General features: G+C 44.7%; 1 protein-coding gene across 1 annotated transcript in view; it reads right to left on the bottom strand.

Annotated features, from left to right (window-relative positions):
* LOC106595577 (glutamate receptor ionotropic, NMDA 3B) overlaps positions 1 to 21,765 on the bottom strand; it is a 66,741-nt gene that overhangs the window by 26,170 nt on the left and 18,806 nt on the right. Inside the window, exons 3-11 of the mRNA XM_082962417.1 lie at positions 14,712 to 14,884; positions 7,721 to 7,903; positions 7,392 to 7,615; positions 7,128 to 7,279; positions 6,692 to 6,811; positions 6,476 to 6,611; positions 6,052 to 6,152; positions 5,625 to 5,771; positions 4,692 to 4,837 (exon numbers count right to left, since the gene is read on the bottom strand). Coding sequence (XP_082818543.1) covers positions 4,692 to 4,837; positions 5,625 to 5,771; positions 6,052 to 6,152; positions 6,476 to 6,611; positions 6,692 to 6,811; positions 7,128 to 7,279; positions 7,392 to 7,615; positions 7,721 to 7,903; positions 14,712 to 14,884 — 1,382 coding nt within the window. The remainder of the gene's footprint in view (positions 1 to 4,691; positions 4,838 to 5,624; positions 5,772 to 6,051; positions 6,153 to 6,475; positions 6,612 to 6,691; positions 6,812 to 7,127; positions 7,280 to 7,391; positions 7,616 to 7,720; positions 7,904 to 14,711; positions 14,885 to 21,765) is intronic.

The raw sequence follows: 21,765 nt of genomic DNA, 5'->3' as shown, positions 1-21,765 counted from the left end.
TATTTACCTTTACAATAGTTGCTGTATTGTTGTGAATGAAATGCTGTAACAAAAGTAAAGAACAAGTACATATTTACCTGTTTTCCCTACGGAATGTTTGCAAAATTGATGACACTGTGGACTTGTTTACATTAGGCTGTACTCTCCGACCAGCCTCTTCCATTGTCAGACCATGGTTTATGACACTGTGGACCTGTTTACATTAGGCTGTACTCTCTGACCAGCCTCTTCCATTGTCAGACCATGGTTTATGACACTGTGGACCTGTTTACATTAGGCTGTACTCTCCGACCAGCCTCTTCCATTGTCAGACCATGGTTTATGACACTGTGGACCTGTTTACATTAGGCTGTACTCTCCGACCAGCCTCTTCCATTGTCAGACCATGGTTTATGACACTGTGGACCTGTTTACATTAGGCTGTACTCTCCGACCAGCCTCTTCCATTGTCAGACCATGGTTTATGACACTGTGGACCTGTTTACATTAGGCTGTACTCTCTGACCAGCCTCTTCCATTGTCAGACCATGGTTTATGACACTGTGGACCTGTTTACATTAGGCTGTACTCTCTGACCAGCCTCTTCCATTGTCAGACCATGGTTTATGACACTGTGGACCTGTTTACATTAGGCTGTACTCTCTGACCAGCCTCTTCCATTGTCAGACCATGGTTTATGACACTGTGGACCTGTTTACATTAGGCTGTACTCTCTGACCAGCCTCTTCCATTGTCAGACCATGGTTTATGACACTGTGGACCTGTTTACATTAGGCTGTACTCTCTGACCAGCCTCTTCCATTGTCAGACCATGGTTTATGACACTGTGGACCTGTTTACATTAGGCTGTACTCTCCGACCAGCCTCTTCCATTGTCAGACCATGGTTTATGACACTGTGGACCTGTTTACATTAGGCTGTACTCTCCGACCAGCCTCTTCCATTGTCAGACCATGGTTTATGACACTGTGGACCTGTTTACATTAGGCTGTACTCTCCGACCAGCCTCTTCCATTGTCAGACCATGGTTTATGACACTGTGGACCTGTTTACATTAGGCTGTACTCTCCGACCAGCCTCTTCCATTGTCAGACCATGGTTTATGACACTGTGGACCTGTTTACATTAGGCTGTACTCTCCGACCAGCCTCTTCCATTGTCAGACCATGGTTTATGACACTGTGGACCTGTTTACATTAGGCTGTACTCTCCGACCAGCCTCTTCCATTGTCAGACCATGGTTTATGACACTGTGGACCTGTTTACATTAGGCTGTACTCTCCGACCAGCCTCTTCCATTGTCAGACCATGGTTTATGACACTGTGGACCTGTTTACATTAGGCTGTACTCTCTGACCAGCCTCTTCCATTGTCAGACCATGGTTTATGACACTGTGGACCTGTTTACATTAGGCTGTACTCTCTGACCAGCCTCTTCCATTGTCAGACCATGGTTTATGACACTGTGGACCTGTTTACATTAGGCTGTACTCTCTGACCAGCCTCTTCCATTGTCAGACCATGGTTTATGACACTGTGGACCTGTTTACATTAGGCTGTACTCTCTGACCAGCCTCTTCCATTGTCAGACCATGGTTTATGACACTGTGGACCTGTTTACATTAGGCTGTACTCTCTGACCAGCCTCTTCCATTGTCAGACCATGGTTTATGACACTGTGGACCTGTTTACATTAGGCTGTACTCTCCGACCAGCCTCTTCCATTGTCAGACCATGGTTTATGACACTGTGGACCTGTTTACATTAGGCTGTACTCTCCGACCAGCCTCTTCCATTGTCAGACCATGGTTTATGACACTGTGGACCTGTTTACATTAGGCTGTACTCTCCGACCAGCCTCTTCCATTGTCAGACCATGGTTTATGACACTGTGGACCTGTTTACATTAGGCTGTACTCTCCGACCAGCCTCTTCCATTGTCAGACCATGGTTTATGACACTGTGGACCTGTTTACATTAGGCTGTACTCTCTGACCAGCCTCTTCCATTGTCAGACCATGGTTTATGACACTGTGGACCTGTTTACATTAGGCTGTACTCTCTGACCAGCCTCTTCCATTGTCAGACCATGGTTTATGACACTGTGGACCTGTTTACATTAGGCTGTACTCTCTGACCAGCCTCTTCCATTGTCAGACCATGGTTTATGACACTGTGGACCTGTTTACATTAGGCTGTACTCTCTGACCAGCCTCTTCCATTGTCAGACCATGGTTTATGACACTGTGGACCTGTTTACATTAGGCTGTACTCTCCGACCAGCCTCTTCCATTGTCAGACCATGGTTTATGACACTGTGGACCTGTTTACATTAGGCTGTACTCTCCGACCAGCCTCTTCCATTGTCAGACCATGGTTTATGACACTGTGGACCTGTTTACATTAGGCTGTACTCTCCGACCAGCCTCTTCCATTGTCAGACCATGGTTTATGACACTGTGGACCTGTTTACATTAGGCTGTACTCTCCGACCAGCCTCTTCCATTGTCAGACCATGGTTTATGACACTGTGGACCTGTTTACATTAGGCTGTACTCTCCAACCAGCCTCTTCCATTGTCAGACCATGGTTTATGACACTGTGGACCTGTTTACATTAGGCTGTACTCTCCGACCAGCCTCTTCCATTGTCAGACCATGGTTTATGACACTGTGGACCTGTTTACATTAGGCTGTACTCTCCGACCAGCCTCTTCCATTGTCAGACCATGGTTTATGACACTGTGGACCTGTTTACATTAGGCTGTACTCTCTGACCAGCCTCTTCCATTGTCAGACCATGGTTTATGACACTGTGGACCTGTTTACATTAGGCTGTACTCTCTGACCAGCCTCTTCCATTGTCAGACCATGGTTTATGACACTGTGGACCTGTTTACATTAGGCTGTACTCTCTGACCAGCCTCTTCCATTGTCAGACCATGGTTTATGACACTGTGGACCTGTTTACATTAGGCTGTACTCTCTGACCAGCCTCTTCCATTGTCAGACCATGGTTTATGACACTGTGGACCTGTTTACATTAGGCTGTACTCTCCGACCAGCCTCTTCCATTGTCAGACCATGGTTTATGACACTGTGGACCTGTTTACATTAGGCTGTACTCTCCGACCAGCCTCTTCCATTGTCAGACCATGGTTTATGACACTGTGGACCTGTTTACATTAGGCTGTACTCTCCGACCAGCCTCTTCCATTGTCAGACCATGGTTTATGACACTGTGGACCTGTTTACATTAGGCTGTACTCTCCGACCAGCCTCTTCCATTGTCAGACCATGGTTTATGACACTGTGGACCTGTTTACATTAGGCTGTACTCTCCGACCAGCCTCTTCCATTGTCAGACCATGGTTTATGACACTGTGGACCTGTTTACATTAGGCTGTACTCTCCGACCAGCCTCTTCCATTGTCAGACCATGGTTTATGACACTGTGGACCTGTTTACATTAGGCTGTACTCTCCGACCAGCCTCTTCCATTGTCAGACCATGGTTTATGACACTGTGGACCTGTTTACATTAGGCTGTACTCTCTGACCAGCCTCTTCCATTGTCAGACCATGGTTTATGACACTGTGGACCTGTTTACATTAGGCTGTACTCTCTGACCAGCCTCTTCCATTGTCAGACCATGGTTTATGACACTGTGGACCTGTTTACATTAGGCTGTACTCTCCGACCAGCCTCTTCCATTGTCAGACCATGGTTTATGACACTGTGGACCTGTTTACATTAGGCTGTACTCTCTGACCAGCCTCTTCCATTGTCAGACCATGGTTTATGACACTGTGGACCTGTTTACATTAGGCTGTACTCTCCAACCAGCCTCTTCCATTGTCAGACCATGGTTTATGACACTGTGGACCTGTTTACATTAGGCTGTACTCTCTGACCAGCCTCTTCCATTGTCAGACCATGGTTTATGATATGGTCCATAATTGTGGCTCTGATTTCATCAGGGACTTTTATTATTTTCCTTCTACCTCTTCTTCTATTATGTCTTCCCCTAACACCACCACCACGCATTCTTACACATCTTCTTCTCTCTCTTCCACCAGCATGTAGCTGCTGTTCAGCGTTGTGATGTTCCTCCATGTTCAGAAATGGTAGTGATCGTGCTCCATATATATGCTTCCAAACTTGATTGGTTGATTGGTAAGATTGTGATTCCTATTGCACTGGCAGGTAATTTGCCAATTTAGCAGACATCACAAACATTCCATGTCCTAGATATTGATGGAATATACATGTATGTCTGACTGATTTTGATCATTGAATGGATCATTTTGACTGTGGCGGCTCACACGATGACAGAATGTTTAGGAGTTGTGAAGAGTATGACAGTTTCACTGAGAATCAACTCAGCAGCTTTATCAGCAAGCCATGTGCATGTAGTTATTGTGCAAATTGTAGACAATTGTACTTCCTCTTTTGCACACATGTGCCAAAACACGTGGAATTTGGTTTTCACACCAGAAATTCAAATCCGGTGTGAACAAGAAACTAATTGTTTTGAAAAAAATGATTGTCATTCGAGAATTGAGCCAAAGCGATTGAGAAAAACTGTAAACACCTGGAGACATGGGGAATTAAGAGTAAATGAAATAATTTAGCGTAACACAACACTAGGCTAACTGGTTGGTCAGCCAACAGACTGTGTGAGGGTCTTACTTTAACATGTCCACTCCGTCTGGTGTGGTGGGTTGGTTGTAACGTCTCATGTAGTCATGCATGGCAGAGAAACTCTTCCTCATGTAGTCTTCTGCAGAGCTCTCTCTGACTGTCCCAAACCTGAACCCACGGGATGGGTGGTGCAGCTGGGGGGGGGGGGGGGAGAGAGGGGGAGGGGAGGGGAGGGAGGATGAGGGGGATTATTTTAAGGTAAGGAGAATACATTAAGAAAAGGAGGGTGATATGCACATCCGTACATTGAGAATACTGGTGCAGGGCTAAAAAGTATTCCATATAAAGAAACGAGAGGCCCGTACACAGAATATTGCTTCTCCCTGGGAGAAACATTCTGGGAGAATGTTACAATATTTCAACTTCAACAGTCTTCGTCATGTCTGACAGGTATCAAAGTTGAAACATTGTATTTTTGGTTTCAGGAATGAAACACTGGTGGGAGAAGCAATATTCTGTGTATGGGCCTCTCTCTTTTGATTTACAAGGAGAATGCATTTAACTCATTATCTCATTATCAATATTCTGTGTATGGGCCTCTCTCTTTTGATTTACAAGGAGAATACATTTAACTCATTATCTCATTATCAATATTCTGTGTATGGGCCTCTCTCTTTTGATTTACAAGGAGAATACATTTAACTCATTATCTCATTATCAATATTCTGTGTATGGGCCTCTCTCTTTTGATTTACAAGGAGAATGCATTTAACTCATTGTCTAAGTCATATCAGCTACTGTAACTATACCTGATCTAGTCTGTTATGTCATATTCAGTCATGTTCATTTCCACATTGTAACTCGTGTTTGTGTGTGTGTGTGTGTTTGCATGTGAGTGCGTGCGTGTGTGTGTGTGTATGTATGTGTGCGTACATGCCTACTTGTGTGTGTGCGCACCGCCGTGTGTGTGTGTGTGTATACCTTCTCGTCATGAATCCCAGACACCTGTTCAAAGGTTTTCTCCCCCACCATGACAGCAGCCAGGTTAGCTGTATAACTGGACAACACCAGCAGACAGAAGATAGCCCACAGGTTCATCAGGAACCTACTGGTCCAACACTTAGGAGTCTGGAGAGGAGGGAGAGAGAGGGAGTGGGAGAGAGAGAAAGAGGGAGGGAAGGAAGGAAGGATGGAGAGAGAGAGAGAAAGAGGGAGGGAAGGATGGAGAGAGAGAAAGAGTAGAGAGAGATAGAGAGAGAAAGAGAAAGAGACAGAGAGAGAGAGAGAGAGAGAGAGAGAGAGAGACAGAGAGACAGAGAGAGAGAGTAGACATACTTGGTTAATTTTATTATTCCTCCATCCCTCCCCCTCCATCCCTCCCCTCCTCCCTCCATCCCTCCCATAGTACCTTAGTAGCGACAGTGCGTCCAAACAGGATGGCGTAACAGAGGTTGAGGGCTGAGGAGTAGGAGAACACTCTGAGTCTGTTCCTGCCATGAGGAGTCATACCTGGATCAACACAACACAGGAGTCAGCTGTGTGTGTGTGTGTGTGTGTGTGTGTGTGTGTGTGTGTGTGTGTGTGTGTGTGTGTGTGTGTGTGTGTGTGTGTGTGTGTGTGTGTGTGTGTGTGTGTGTGTGTGTGTGTGTGTGTGTGTGTGTGTGTGTGTGTGTGTGTAGGATCACAATGACAAACAGAGTTGTAAAGGTCCCAACCACCCACAGCTGTGTGTGTAGATGAGTCATAGCAGTATCCACTGAGATTTAGGTCACAGACTAATAACATGACAGGCCTTGGATGACAGGCCATAAGTGGTATTTTCATTTTCTCACCAAAGGGACTGTTCCACTCATAGACGGTGAGGAAGAGTGCGGTAAGATGAAGAGTGACGAAGATGCCCACCCACATGGACCAATGGAGAGGCCACATGAAGGCCCCAATAGGGGCTGATGTGTCCTGGCTACGCACCTGGTAGTCAAGACACACATACACACACATTATAAACTGTATGTCCACACACACACACACACACACACCTCCCCACTCACCAGTATCCCCAGAGAGGTAGAGTAGAATGGAGAGGTGAAGTCTATTACTCTGCTCCTGGCTGAGTTGATGGAGAATGATGTCACAGCCATGTCTGCTGTTCCACTCAGCAGGTCTCCCACCTAATATGAGAAAACAGGAACATCGACAACCTTCAGGACACTGTTACACAAGCATTTAACAATCCTTCTGCAAACATTGTTCTTGGTTAGGTAACCAATCATGTCAAATATACATGCAATCATATATATTATTGTACAAAAAAAAACTATTGAAGACAGACAGACAGACAGACAGACAGACAGACAGACAGACAGACAGACAGACAGACAGACAGACAGACAGACAGACAGACAGACAGACAGACAGACAGACAGACAGACAGACAGACAGACAGACAGACAGACAGACAGACAGACAGACAGGTAGATGACGTACCAGACCGGTCCACCTCCCAGTGCTGCTCATCGCTCCGTACTTCCCGTCTCCCACGATGTAAAGGTCAAAGGTGAACTTCAGGTCCTCCGACAGCTTCTCCAACAGGTCAATAACGTAACCATAGCAACACTTCCGCAGGTCCTCTGTTGGGTCTGGGGTTGTGGTCAGGACAGGACAGGACAGGACAGGGACAGGAAGGGTTAGTCCTGGTCTACTGGTCTGGAGAGATGTACTGTAGGTATTGTGTACTGTAGGTATACTCACTGTGGTCAGTAGTGGTAGCAGTTGTATTGGTCTGGTGCAGGTGACAGAACAGTGAGTCCAGTAGATATGAGCGGTTAGTCCTCGGGTCCAGACAGAGCTGACCAGCGGGACACAGCCCATCCTCATCCACCTCTCTAGTGAACACGAAGGGATGCTCCACCAGGGTCACCACCCTTAATCTCTGGCCCGCCATCTGTAGCCCAGGCCTCCATCTCCCTCCAGGACTGTTGTCTCTGTCCCTATCCCCTCTCTGGACCCCTAACCCAGACCCGGACCCTGTCCTCCTCCCCGGGCCTAGCCCCAGGCCAGCCCCGACCCCCAGCCCCAACACCCCCTCGTCCAGCTGTAGGCGCCCGGTGGTCCAGTGGGCCACGGTGACCCAGGACGGCTGGCCAAGAGGACCTCTCTTCAGGCTCCACACGTGGTACAGCTGGGAGGAGAGGACCTGGGAGAGAGCAGGTGCCACGCGGACCGCGCCCGTAGAACCCTGGAACGACGTGTTGGAGAGGAACCTGGAGAGGACAGAGAGAGAGAGAGAGAGAGAGAGAGAGAGAGAGAGAGAGAGAGAGAGAGAGAGGAAGTTATAGTTTGAACATGTAGACAGATACAGATACCCAGTCTGTTCCTTCAGATTGGCTGGGTGTAATAATTGGTTGGCTGTTCCAGTCAGTCTCATTATTTTAAGTTAATGCAGTAGAGAGAGAGAGAGAGAGAAATTCTATCTATCTGCCCACACACACACACACACACACACACACACACACACACACACACACACACACACACACACACACACACACACACACACACACACACACACACACACACACACACACACACACACACACACAGACACACAGAGAGAGAGAGAGTGTTCTTATTACTATGAGTTAATGCAGTTCATTGTGGTTGTTTCTATCTAACTGGCCCCAGCATCATTACTATTCCTCTCAGTCTCCACCCAGTCCTGACGCTGCTTTACCATGGAATACACTGGTACGCACAATTAACTCTCACACATGTATCTGCTCTGGGTATCCAAACGTGCGGGGATCGTCTGAATATTAACCAAGCATGGATTGTTGGGCGATGTCTGGGTCATTGGTTAGTCATTGGCCGATGTTTAGGTTATCGGTTGATCGCTGGGATGATGTCTGAATATTAACAATGCAGGGATCATTGGGTTAAGTCTGCAAGTTCGAATGGTTCATTAAAACTCCTAAAACTGTTTCACATTTCAAAATGGATGCTGTATGTTTGTGTGTGTGTGTGTGTGTGTGTGTGTGTGTGTAACTGCAGATTGTGTGTGACTGATGGTGACTTCCTTCCATTAACTCTGACAGCAGAGGAGGAAACATTAACACTATGAATTAATACTGAGGTCGTTAACCCACCTCTACCCTCCACTCTGCACTGAATATCAATGTACCTATAGAGTATGTGTCCTGTTTACAGCCCAACTGACTCATCAGATGTCAGACTGGTTACAGACCTCTCTCTCTCTCTCTCTCTCTCTCTCTCTCTCTCTCTCTCTCTCTCTCTCTCTCTCTCTCTCTCTCTCTCTCTCTCTCTCTCTCTCACTCTGTCCTTCTTGCTCTCTCTCTTCAGTTGATTTGTCAGCTGTGTCTATTGAAGGGCTGTATGGTCAACACCCTGTTTGATCTCCTCTCCTCCTCTCTCCTGTCCTCTCCTCCTCTCTCCTTTACTCACTGCTTTCTTCTCCTCCTCTCCTCTCTCCTTTCCTCTCCTCTCTCCTTTCCTCTCCTCTCTCCTTTCCTCTCCTCCTCTCTCCTTTACTCACTCCTTTCCTCTGCTCCTTTCTCCTTTCCTCTCCTCCTCTCTCCTTTCCTCCTCTCTCCTTTACTCACTCCTTTCCTCTGTTCCTCTTTCCTTTCCTCTCCTCCTCTCTCCTTTCCTCTCCTCCTCTCTCCTTTCCTCTTCTCCTCTCTCCTTTCCTCTCCTCTTTCCTTTCCACTCCTCCTCTCTCCTTTACTCACTCCTTTCCTCTGCTCCTCTCTCCTTTACTCTCCTCCTCTCTCCTTTACTCTCCTCCTCTCTCCTTCCTCTCCTTCTCCTCTTTCACCCCGCTCCATATTGTGGGTAGAAGTGTTGTAGTGGAATGTTGTTGTTCTAAACAGAAAGAAGGCAGAGGGACAGCGTGTAGCTTCACACACTTTGTTGAGAAAACGTAAAGACCATTTATGCTTCTTGCAGAATCCAAGGCCTGTCATGTTATTAGTCTTTGACCTAAATCTCAGTGGATACTGCTATGACTTACAGCCATGTCATCATCTACAGTACACACACAGCTGTGGGTGGTTGGGACCTTTACAACTCTGTTTGTCATTGTGATCCTAAATACACACACACACACACATAGAAATGTTTAATGAAAACAGACAGACAGACAGACAGACAGACAGACAGACAGACAGACAGACAGACAGACAGACAGACAGACAGACAGACAGACAGACAGACAGACAGACAGACAGACAGACAGACAGACAGACAGACAGACAGACAGACAGACAGACAGACAGACAGACTAAAACACACAGTATCTGTATCTGGCTATGTTTCCAACAAAATCACCAAGTGTTTGTAGGTTTAACTCTGAAAAAATCCTGCTTCCTTTCCTCATTTCCTCCCTCACTCAACCCTCCATCTATCCCTCTCTCCCTCAGGCATTGGGAGGTTAATTGCATTTCCTACCGGAAGTCTAACTTCCACTACTTTGTAATATACACTGGCCCTGTCAGAAACAACACTGGCTGTGCCTATGTAAAGCTGTCAGAAACAACACTGGCTGTACCTATGTAAAGCTGTTAGACAGAACACTGGCTCTATCTATGTAAAGCTGTTAGACAGAACACTGGTTCTATCTATGTAAAGCTGTCAGACAGAACACTGGCTCTATCTATGTTAAGCTGTTAGACAGAACACTGGCTCTATCTATGTAAAGCTGTCAGACAGAACACTGGCTCTATCTATATAAAGCTGTCAGACAGAACACTGGCTCTATCTATGTAAAGCTGTTAGACAGAACACTGGTTCTATCTATGTAAAGCTGTCAGACAGAACACTGGCTATATCTATGTAAAGCTGTTAGACAGAACACTGGTTCTATCTATGTAAAGCTGTCAGACAGAACACTGGCTCTATCTATGTAAAGCTGTCAGACAGAACACTGGCTCTATCTATGTAAAGCTGTCAGCAGACTGAACACTGGCTCTACCTATGTAAAGCTGTTAGACAGAACACTGGCTCTATCTATGTAAAGCTGTTAGACAGAACACTGGTTCTATCTATGTAAAGCTGTCAGACAGAACACTGGCTATATCTATGTAAAGCTGTTAGACAGAACACTGGTTCTATCTATGTAAAGCTGTCAGACAGAACACTGGCTCTATCTATGTAAAGCTGTCAGACAGAACACTGGCTCTTTCTATGTAAAGCTGTCAGACAGAACACTGGCTCTTTCTATGTAAAGCTGTCAGACAGAACACTGGCTCTATCTATGTAAAGCTGCCAGACAGAACACTGGCTCTATCTATGTAAAGCTGTCAGACAGAACACTGGCTCTATCTATGTAAAGCTGTTAGACTGAACACTGGCTCTTTCTATGTAAAGCTGTCAGACAGAACACTGGCTCTTTCTATGTAAAGCTGTCAGACAGAACACTGGCTCTATCTATGTAAAGCTGTCAGACAGAACACAGGCTCTATCTATGTAAAGCTGTCAGACAGAACACTGGCTCTTTCTATGTAAAGCTGTCAGACAGAACACTGGCTCTATCTATGTAAAGCTGTCAGGATGAACACTGGCTCTGTCTATGTAAAGCTGTCAGACAGAACACTGGCTCTATCTATGTAAAGCTGTCAGACAGAACACTGGCCCTTTCTATGTAAAGCTGTCAGACAGAACACTGGCTCTATCTATGTAAAGCTGTCAGGATGAACACTGGCTCTTTCTATGTAAAGCTGTCAGACAGAACACTGGCTCTATCTATGTAAAGCTGTCAGACTGAACACTGGCTCTATCTATGTAAAGCTGTCAGCAGACTGAACACTGGCTCTACCTATGTAAAGCTGTTAGACAGACCACAGGCTCTATCTATTTGCAGCTGTAAGACAGAACACAGGCTCTACCTATGTAAAGCTGTTAGACAGAACACTGGCTCTATCTATTTACTGCTGTAAGACAGAACACTGGCTCTATCTATGTAAAGCTGTCAGACAGAACACTGGCCCTTTCTATGTAAAGCTGTCAGACTGAACACTGGCTCAATCTAGGTAAAGCTGTCAGACTGAACACTGGCTCTATCTATGTAAAGCTGTCAGGCTGAACACTGGCTCTTTCTATGTAAAGCTGTCAGACAGAACATTGGCTCTTTCTATGTAAAGCTGTCAGACACAACACTGGCTCTATCTATATAAAGCTGTTAGACAGAACACTGGTTCTATCTATGTAAAGCTGTCAGACAGAACACTGGTTATATCTATGTAAAGCTGTCAGACAGACAACTGGCTCTATCTAGGTAAAGCTGTCAGACAGAACACTGGCTCTATCTAGGTAAAGCTGTCAGACAGAACACTGGTTCTATCTATTTAAAGCTTTCAGACAGAACACTGGTTCTGTCTATGTAAAGCTCTCAGACAGAACACTGGCTATATCTATTTACAGCTGTCAGACAGAACACTGGCTCTATCTATTTACAGCTGTTAGACAGAACACAGGCTCTATCTATGTAAAGCTGTTAGACAGAACACAGGCTCTATCTATTTACAGCTGTAAGACAGAACACAGGCTCTACCTATGTAAAGCTGTTAGACAGAACACTGGCTCTATCTATTTACTGCTGTAAGACAGAACACTGGGTCTATCTATGTAAAGCTGTTAGACAGAACACTGGCTCTATCTATTTACTGCTGTAAGACAGAACACTGGCTCTATCTATGTTAAGCTGTTAGACAGAACACTGGCTCTATCTATTTACAGCTGTAAGACAGAACACTGGCTTTATCTATTTACAGCTGTAAGACAGAACACAGGCTCTATCTATGTACAGCTGTAAGACAGAACACTGGCTCTATCTATTTACAGCTGTAAGACAGAACACTGGCTCTATCTATTTACAGCTGTCAGACAGAACACTGGCTCTATCTATGTAAAGCTGTTAGACAGAACACTGGCTCTATCTATTTACAGCTGTAAGACAGAACACTGGCTCTATCTATTTACAGCTGTCAGACAGAACACTGGCTCTATCTATGTAAAGCTGTCAGACAGAACACTGGCTATATCTATTTACAGCTGTTAGACAGAACACTGGCTCTATCTATTTACAGCTGTCAGACAGAACACTGGCTCTATCTATGTAAAGCTGTTAGATAGAACACTGGCTCTTTCTATGTAAAGCTGTCAGACAGAACACTGGCTCTTTCTATGTAAAGCTGTCAGACAGAACACTGGCTCTATCTATTTACAGCTGTCAGACAGAACACTGGCTCTATCTATGTAAAGCTGTTAGATAGAACACTGGCTCTTTCTATGTAAAGCTGTCAGACAGAACACTGGCTCTATCTATATAAAGCTGTTAGACAGAACACTGGCTCTATCTATGTAAAGCTGTTAGACAGAACACTGGCTCTATCTATTTACTGCTGTAAGACAGAACACTGGGTCTATCTATGTAAAGCTGTTAGACAGAACACTGGCTCTATCTATTTACTGCTGTAAGACAGAACACTGGCTCTATCTATGTTAAGCTGTTAGACAGAACACTGGCTCTATCTATTTACAGCTGTAAGACAGAACACTGGCTTTATCTATTTACAGCTGTAAGACAGAACACAGGCTCTATCTATGTACAGCTGTAAGACAGAACACTGGCTCTATCTATTTACAGCTGTAAGACAGAACACTGGCTCTATCTATTTACAGCTGTCAGACAGAACACTGGCTCTATCTATGTAAAGCTGTTAGACAGAACACTGGCTCTATCTATTTACAGCTGTAAGACAGAACACTGGCTCTATCTATTTACAGCTGTCAGACAGAACACTGGCTCTATCTATGTAAAGCTGTCAGACAGAACACTGGCTATATCTATTTACAGCTGTTAGACAGAACACTGGCTCTATCTATTTACAGCTGTCAGACAGAACACTGGCTCTATCTATGTAAAGCTGTTAGATAGAACACTGGCTCTTTCTATGTAAAGCTGTCAGACAGAACACTGGCTCTTTCTATGTAAAGCTGTCAGACAGAACACTGGCTCTATCTATTTACAGCTGTCAGACAGAACACTGGCTCTATCTATGTAAAGCTGTTAGATAGAACACTGGCTCTTTCTATGTAAAGCTGTCAGACAGAACACTGGCTCTATCTATATAAAGCTGTTAGACAGAACACTGGCTCTATCTATGTAAAGCTGTCAGACAGAACACTGGCTCTATCTATTTACAGCTGTCAGACAGAACACTGGCTCTATCTATGTAAAGCTGTTAGATAGAACACTGGCTCTTTCTATGTAAAGCTGTCAGACAGAACACTGGCTCTATCTATGTAAAGCTGTTAGGCAGAACACTGGTTCTATCTATGTAAAGCTGTCAGACAGAACACTGGTTCTATCTATGTAAAGCTGTCAGACAGAACACTGGCTCTATCTATGTAAAGCTGTCAGACAGAACACTGGCTCTATCTATGTAAAGCTGTCAGACAGAACACTGGCTCTATCTATGTAAAGCTGTCAGACAGAACACTGGTTCTATCTATATAAAGCTGTTAGACACAACATTGGCTCAATCTATGTAAAGCTGTCAGACAGAACACTGGTTCTATCTATGTAAAGCTGTCAGACAGAACACTGGTTCTATCTATGTAAAGCTGTCAGACAGAACACTGGCTCTATCTATGTAAAGCTGTCAGACTGAACACTGGCTCTATCTATGTAAAGCTGTTAGGCAGAACACTGGCTATATCTATGTAAATATGTCACAAACAACACAGGCTCTATCTATGTGAAGATGTCAGACAGAACGCTGGCTCTATCTATGTAAAGATGTTAGACACACCGTTATCCCTGTCTTTGTAATGGTGTCAATAAAGCTTTGTATAGCTGTCTAAAGCTAATCTAGCCACAGTCCCAAGCCTTCAGTCTATCTACAGTCTGTCCAGATCTGTCTGTGTATTCTCAGGCTTGGCATGGATTATAAATGGTACAGGTCCTCTCAGACTCCATTCTATCATCTGGTGCCAATGACTGGAGGAGGGGTGAGAGATGTGTGTGTATATGTGTGTGTACAATATATCTACCTGGCCAGGTATTGTCCAGACGAGGGCACTTCCTCTTTGTTTGGTTTGTCGTAACAGTTGACCAGGTTCTGGATCAGAGCCAGGTCTGGCCTCACCTCACTGGCCGACGTCACCGCCTGGCCAATCAACCGCAGCGCGTCTCGGATGTAGAAGGTGATGGGCTTACGACCAACCTAGACACATACACACACACTTTTAAATGAGTTTTCAAAGATCTAATAAAATAAACCAATCAGCCAATCAATGAATCACCCAATCAACCAACCAATCAACCAACCAATCAACCAACCAAATCAATGAATGGATAAATTAACCAATTAATAATCACCTCTCCATAAGCCAATAGGCCGAGGGGCCCGCCCAGCGAGAGGAGAGAGTCAGGTGACAGAGGGTTACCCATAATCCACTGCAGCGCGGGGAGCGAGGGAGCGAGACGCTGGGCGCAGCGGAGGACAGAAGAGAGACATTCTGGGTCGGAACCAAGGATGACCACGGAGGAGAGAGGAGAGGCGGAGCGAAGAAGACGACGGGAGAGGAGAGACAAGACCTCAGCTTCCCTCTTGTCTTCTCTGGTCTCATCACTTGTTTCTTCACCTCTCTCAGCCCCTCTTTCCTCCTCCCCTCTCTCTTCCCTCCTCTCCTCCTTCCCTCTCTCCTCCCTCCTCTCCTCCTTCCCTCTCTCCTCCCTCCTCTCCTCCCCTCCTATATGTGTAAGGTTGATGAGATCCAGTAGACTCCAGCTTGTTCCTTTCTGTGTCTCTAGATGTTTCAGTAGTCCCTCCCCCCTCTCCTCCCATCCAGGACACACCACAGCGACTCCCCCTCTACCCCCTTCCTGACGCCTGTCTCCCCCCTCTCTTCTCCCTTCACCCTCTGTCTCCCCCTCTACCCCCTGGAGAACAGAGAGCAGAAGGTTGGCCAGGCGAGAGGGTGGAACACGAACTGACATTTGGAGATGGAACCGGTTCTAGGGGGAGAGAGAGAGAGAACAGAATGTTACTAGAACCAAACCATTCTGCAAGACTTTCATAGAGTGATGTTGATAAATATTGAATGTTGTTGAATGGAGTGAAAGGCTCCTGAGTGAGCTACCTGTGCTCCCTTCTTCCAGACTCTACTTTCCAACCATGTCTTGTTGCTTTACGCCTACAGGCAAAGTCAAGGGGATGTTGCATATGTATACAGTATCTATGGGTTCAATAAGGAACACATACACACGCCTTATGAATGTAGACAGAGTGAGGAAATCTGCAAGAAGTCTTCAGAGACACGACTGAATTAATACAGTATATATACATATACTCATGGGGGGTGTACAGGTCTGAATTAATACAGTATATATACATATACTCATGGGGGGGTGTACAGGTCTGAATTAATACAGTATATATACATATACTCATGGGGGGTGTACAGGTCTGAATTAATACAGTATATATACATATACTCATGGGGGGTGTACAGGTCTGAATTAATACAGTATATATACATATACTCATGGGGGGTGTACAGGTCTGAATTAATACAGTATATATACATATACTCATGGGAGGTGTACAGGTCTGAATTAATACAGTTTATATACATATACTCATGGGAGGTGTACAGGTCTGAATTAATACAGTTTATATACATATACTCATGAGAGGTGTACAGGTCTGAATTAATACAGTTTATATACATATACTCATTGGGGGTGTACAGGTGTGTGTGTGTGTGTGTGTGTGTGTGTGTGTGTGTGTGTGTGTGTGTGTGTGTGTGTGTGTGTGTGTGTGTGTGTGTGTGTGTGTGTGTGTGTGTGTGTGTGTGTGTGTGTGTGTGTGTGTGTGTGTGTGTGTTCACTGCCCACTTTTTTAATGACTGATGTTTTAGTGAGTTCCTTGCTCATATATGATTTAGAGACAGAGAAAGTTTTTAGTTGTTGTTATATTTCCTATTCCTCTGATTCAATCCCCTGGCTGTTCTACTCAGCAGAGGTGTGGGGATTGTACGAAAAAGTCGGTGAGTCGGTGTGGGGTGGAACAGTGTGTGAAAAATAGAAAGAGAGATGAAGGGATGGGAGGGTGGAGGGATAGAGGGATGGAGGAATGGAGGGATGGAGAGATGGAGGGATGGGAGGGATGGAGAGATGGAGGGATGGGAGGGATGGGAGGGATGGAGAGATGGAGGGATGGGAGGGATGGAGAGATGGAGGGATGGGAGGGATGGGAGGGATGGAGAGATGGAGGGATGGGAGGGATGGGAGGGATGGAGAGATGGAGGGATGGGAGGGTGGAGGGTTGGAGGGATGGGAGGGGTGGGAGGGTAGAAGGATGGAGGGATGGGAGGTTGGAGGGATAGAGGGATGGAGGAATGGAGGGATTGAGGGTGGAGGGATGGGAGGGATGGAGAGATGGAGAGATGGGAGGGATGGAGGGATGGGAAGTTGGAGGGTTGGAGGGATGGGAGGGTGGAGGGATGGAGGGATGGGAGGGTGGAGGGATGAGAGGGTGGAGAGATGGAGGGATGGGAGGGTGGAGGGATGGAGGGATGGAGGGATGGAGGGGTGGGAGGGTAGAAGGATGGAAGGGGTTCCATTCTGTAAGGTACAGTACCTGTGACTGCTTTTAGCTCCATTGGGAAGGGAACACCGACGCTACCAAGCTTTTAGATACATTAAAATAAATAATCCATTATAGTTTAATACAGAGTGTGATGGCTAACCAACCAGTGTTGTTGTGGAATTATGCTAAACAGCTAATGTTTATTTACTCTTCATTTCCTCACATCTCCAGGCGTTTAATACAATATTCTGGATTTAAGATGAATTACATTTAATCACACACACATGTATACAAACAGACAGACACACATACACACACACTTAAGGCTGCAGCCTAAGTGGTAAATGGTGTTTATCTCAGTATAACACCATGCTAGCCCACACAGACCAGCCGATGAGAACAGAGATACACACTACTGGGCTTATAGCCAATCACACACCTTTAAAATGACTAAATCTTATTTCACACGTACACACACTTAAAATGTCCAAATATTATTTCACATTATCTCACACACTGGCAATGAAAATGTCCAAATCTAATTTCACAATTAATATTGACGGGTGATGTTGTGTTTATTAGATTTCTACCAGTAAAAAATGACATTTAAATACAGGACAATTACATCCACACGAACACACACACACACACACACACACACACACACACACACACACACACACCACACACACACACACACACACACACACACACACACACACACACACACACACACACAGATAGGGTAGTTAGATAGGAGATCCACGCCTGCCACCAGTGAGTTGAGTCAATTAACCATAAAGGCGTTAAAGCCTCATAAAAACACCACTGTTGTCTGACAGAACAGCACACTGTCACTATAAAACTACAGACTGCCGCTGTCTTTCTCTCTCTCTTTCAGCCTCTCTTTCTATCCCTGTGTTGTGTGTGTGTGTGTGTGTGTGTGTGTGTGTGTGTGTGTGTGTGTGTGTGTGTGTGTGTGTGTGTGTGTGTGTGTGTGTGTGTGTTCCTAACCATTTCATAAGACATTGTTCTCAGCACATCTGAATGATCATTTGCATGATCAAGAAGCGAACATTAGCTATTAGTTTCCCCCACAGACTTTGACAGTTTAACAGTGGGAAATGGTGTGACACAAGTGAAGCTTTTATCAGAAAAATACCAGATATGTTCCCTGTGGTGTGGATGGTGTGTGTACATGGTGTGTGTGTGTGTGTGTGTGTGTGTGTGTGTGTGTGTGTGTGTGTGTGTGTGTGTGTGTGTGTGTGTGTGTGTGTGTGTTTATTGAGTGTGTGAAGCTTTTATCAGAAAAATACCAGATATGTTCCCTGTGGTGTGGATGGTGTGTGTACATGGTGTGTGTGTGTATGCTGTGTGTATGTGTGTGTATGGTGTGTGTGTGTGAGTATGGTGTGTCTGAATGGTGTGTGTGTATGGTGTGTGTGTGTATGGTGTGTGTGTGTGGTATGTGAGTATGGTGTGTGAGTATGGTGTGTGTGTGTGGTGTATATGGTGTGTGTGGTGTGTATGGTGTGTGTGTATGGTGTGTGTGTATATGGTGTGTGTGTGTATGTATGTTGTGTGTGTATTGTGTATGGTGTGTGTGTATGGTGTGTGTGTATGGTGTGTATGTTGTGTGTGTATGGTGTGTGTGTGTGTACATGGTGTGTGTGCGTATGCTGTGTGTGTGTGTATGGTGTGTGTATGGTGTGTGTATGGTGTGTGTGTGTATGGTGTGTGTGTGTGTGTGTGTGTGTGTGTGTGTGTGTGTGTGTGTTTATTGAGTGTGTGTGTGTTTATTGAGTGTGTGGTGTGTATGGTGTGTGTGTATGGTGTGTGTGTGTGTATGGTGTGTGTGTGTATGGTGTGTGTGTATGGTGTGTGTGTATGGTGTGTGTGTATGGTGTGTGTGTGTGTATGGTGTGTGTGTGTGTATGGTGTGTGTGTATATGTTTGTATGTTGTGTGTGTATTGTGTATGTTGTGTGTGTGTGTGTGTGTGTGTGTGTGGGTTGTCAATCACATTATCTCACACACTCGCAATGAATTTGTCCAAATCTAATTTCACAGTTAATATATCCGGCTGTGATTGGGAGTCCTAGAGGGCGGCGCACAATTGGCCCAGTGTGGTCCGGGTTTGGCCGGGGTAGGCCGTCATTGGAAATAAGAATGTGTTCTCAACTGACTTGCCTAGTTAAAAAATGGTTAAGTAAAAATAAAAAAATATCGTGTTTATAACATTTCTACCAGTAAAAAAATACATTTAAATACTGGAACATGACATCCACACAGACATGAACACACACACGTTGTAACCAGCACCTTGTGATTAATTATGATTATTTATGATGAACGTTTTCACCTCATAACATAGCAGATGCTGTTAGTCAACTAGCATGTGAGTCATTATACAGTCATGTTGATGATGGAAACAGCAGTCAGTCTAGCCATGATAGATTCATGATCAAACAGCAGAGAAAACATACAAAACGCATGAACGCACGCACACGCGCACGCACACACACACACACACACACACACACACACACACACACACACACACACACACACACACACACACACACACACACACACACACACACACACACACACACACACAACGTGCAATACAGTTTTTTACAATCATTTTGGCACTAATTTCGGAACCTTGATGTCATTTTTCAAAACTCTAGACACAAAACTCACAACCAATGATCAAAATGCACATTTTTCAAAACACTTTTTCCAATTGCTTGGATACAATACACATAAAGCTAAGATCATTTGTTCACTGAACTAAAATCACCTGTTCAAAATGACACAACTTAACATCAAAGTACTACCATTTCAAAATGCAATTCACACATTACATCTGAGATGACTGTCTATTCATTTCATTACAATGATCTAACTATCAATTACTCTTAATGCATAGTTTTATGGAAACTGACAAACAATATTCCATGTTTAGATCATGAAAGTTTCAGGATAACGAGATCCATTCACACCAATTACCGTGGAACATGAACCAATTGGACTACATTATCTATGGATGTAATATTTCATCATCATTCTTTATCAGACACTGTTTCTATGGTCCCATGTACCACTTTTCCCGACCATGTTTTCAGATTTGACGTCACTGTACACTCACCGGCCACTTTATTAGGTACATATATCTAGTACTGGGTAGGACCCCTTTTTGCCTCCACAACACCCTGAATTATTCACGGTGTTGTACGTTAAGAGATGCCATTCTGCACATCACTGTTTTAAACAGCTGTTATTTGAGCATTTGTGGCCTTTCTGTTAGCTCGAACGAGTCTGGACATTCCCCTCTGACCTCTCTCATTAACAAGGTGTTTTGCCCACAGAAATGCCGTTCACTGAATGTGTTTTGTTTATCGCACCATTCTTTTTAAACTCTAGAGACTGTAGTACGTAAAAATCCCAGGAGGGCAGCTGTTTCTGAGATGCTGGAATCACCATGTGTTGCATCAACAATCCTACCACGGTCAAAGTTGCTTAGATTACTCATCTTGCCCGTTCTAATGTTTGGTCGAACAACATCTAAAGCTCTCTACTCTATATACTCTATATGTTGAGTTGCAGGCAGCCACATGATTCGCTGTTCGAATGTAACCTTCCTTGATGAGCTAAATCAGGTCTGTAGAGCTGATAGCATGACCTATGTCATTTTGTGGGATAATGTCAGGTTCCACCATGCTCAAGCGGTGCAAGCATGGTTTCAGGCCCATCCACAATTTACCACCCTGTACTTACCCCCATACTCTCCTTTCCTTAACCCGATTGAGGAATTTTTCTCCACATGGAGGTGGAAGGTATATGATAGGCGCCCTCACGAACAAGCCACCCTTCTCCAAGCCATGGATGACGCATGCAATGACATCACGGCAGACCAGTGTCTGGCCTGGATTCGCCCGAAGATTCTTCCCAAGATGTTTGGCTAATGAAAACATCCATTGTGATGTGGATGAGAACCTATGGCCAAATCCACAAGACAGGGTTGAGGGAAATATAGAAGTACAGTAATCAATCCTTTGTTTTGCTTTTTACAGTAAGCCAGGTGAGGAACACTGCAGTTGAAGTTTTACTGTAGTTTTTTTCTTTTTTTGTAGCTAATTACCTTTGCTTTGATTCAAAGAAACCTATGTTGTGATTTTATTGTATTTCATCAATAAATTTCATATTTTGCTCAATGATTCCACTGTGTCTGCAGTAATCTCTCTACTAGTCCTTTTACAGTGATGTATTTACGTGTAGTAGCATAATGCAACATGTGTCACATATTTTGTACTACAATATTTAATGATTGTACGAACAACTACACAGTGAAACTATTGGTATCTTGTGTGTGTGTAATGGTTCTGTGTGTAGCTGGTGTAGAGAGTCAGGCGCAGGACAGCAGATATGAGTAATCAACGTACTTTACTCAAAATACACAAATACAAAGCAATATAGCTAGCCCACAATAACGGACCGATTTACAAC

This window comes from Salmo salar, chromosome 16 (genome assembly GCF_965601325.2).
Source record: "Salmo salar chromosome 16, fSalSal1, whole genome shotgun sequence".
NCBI classification, from domain to species: Eukaryota; Metazoa; Chordata; class Actinopteri; order Salmoniformes; family Salmonidae; genus Salmo; species Salmo salar.
Note: the sequence above shows the minus strand (reverse complement) of the source record. Positions and strands in the feature narration are given on the sequence as shown.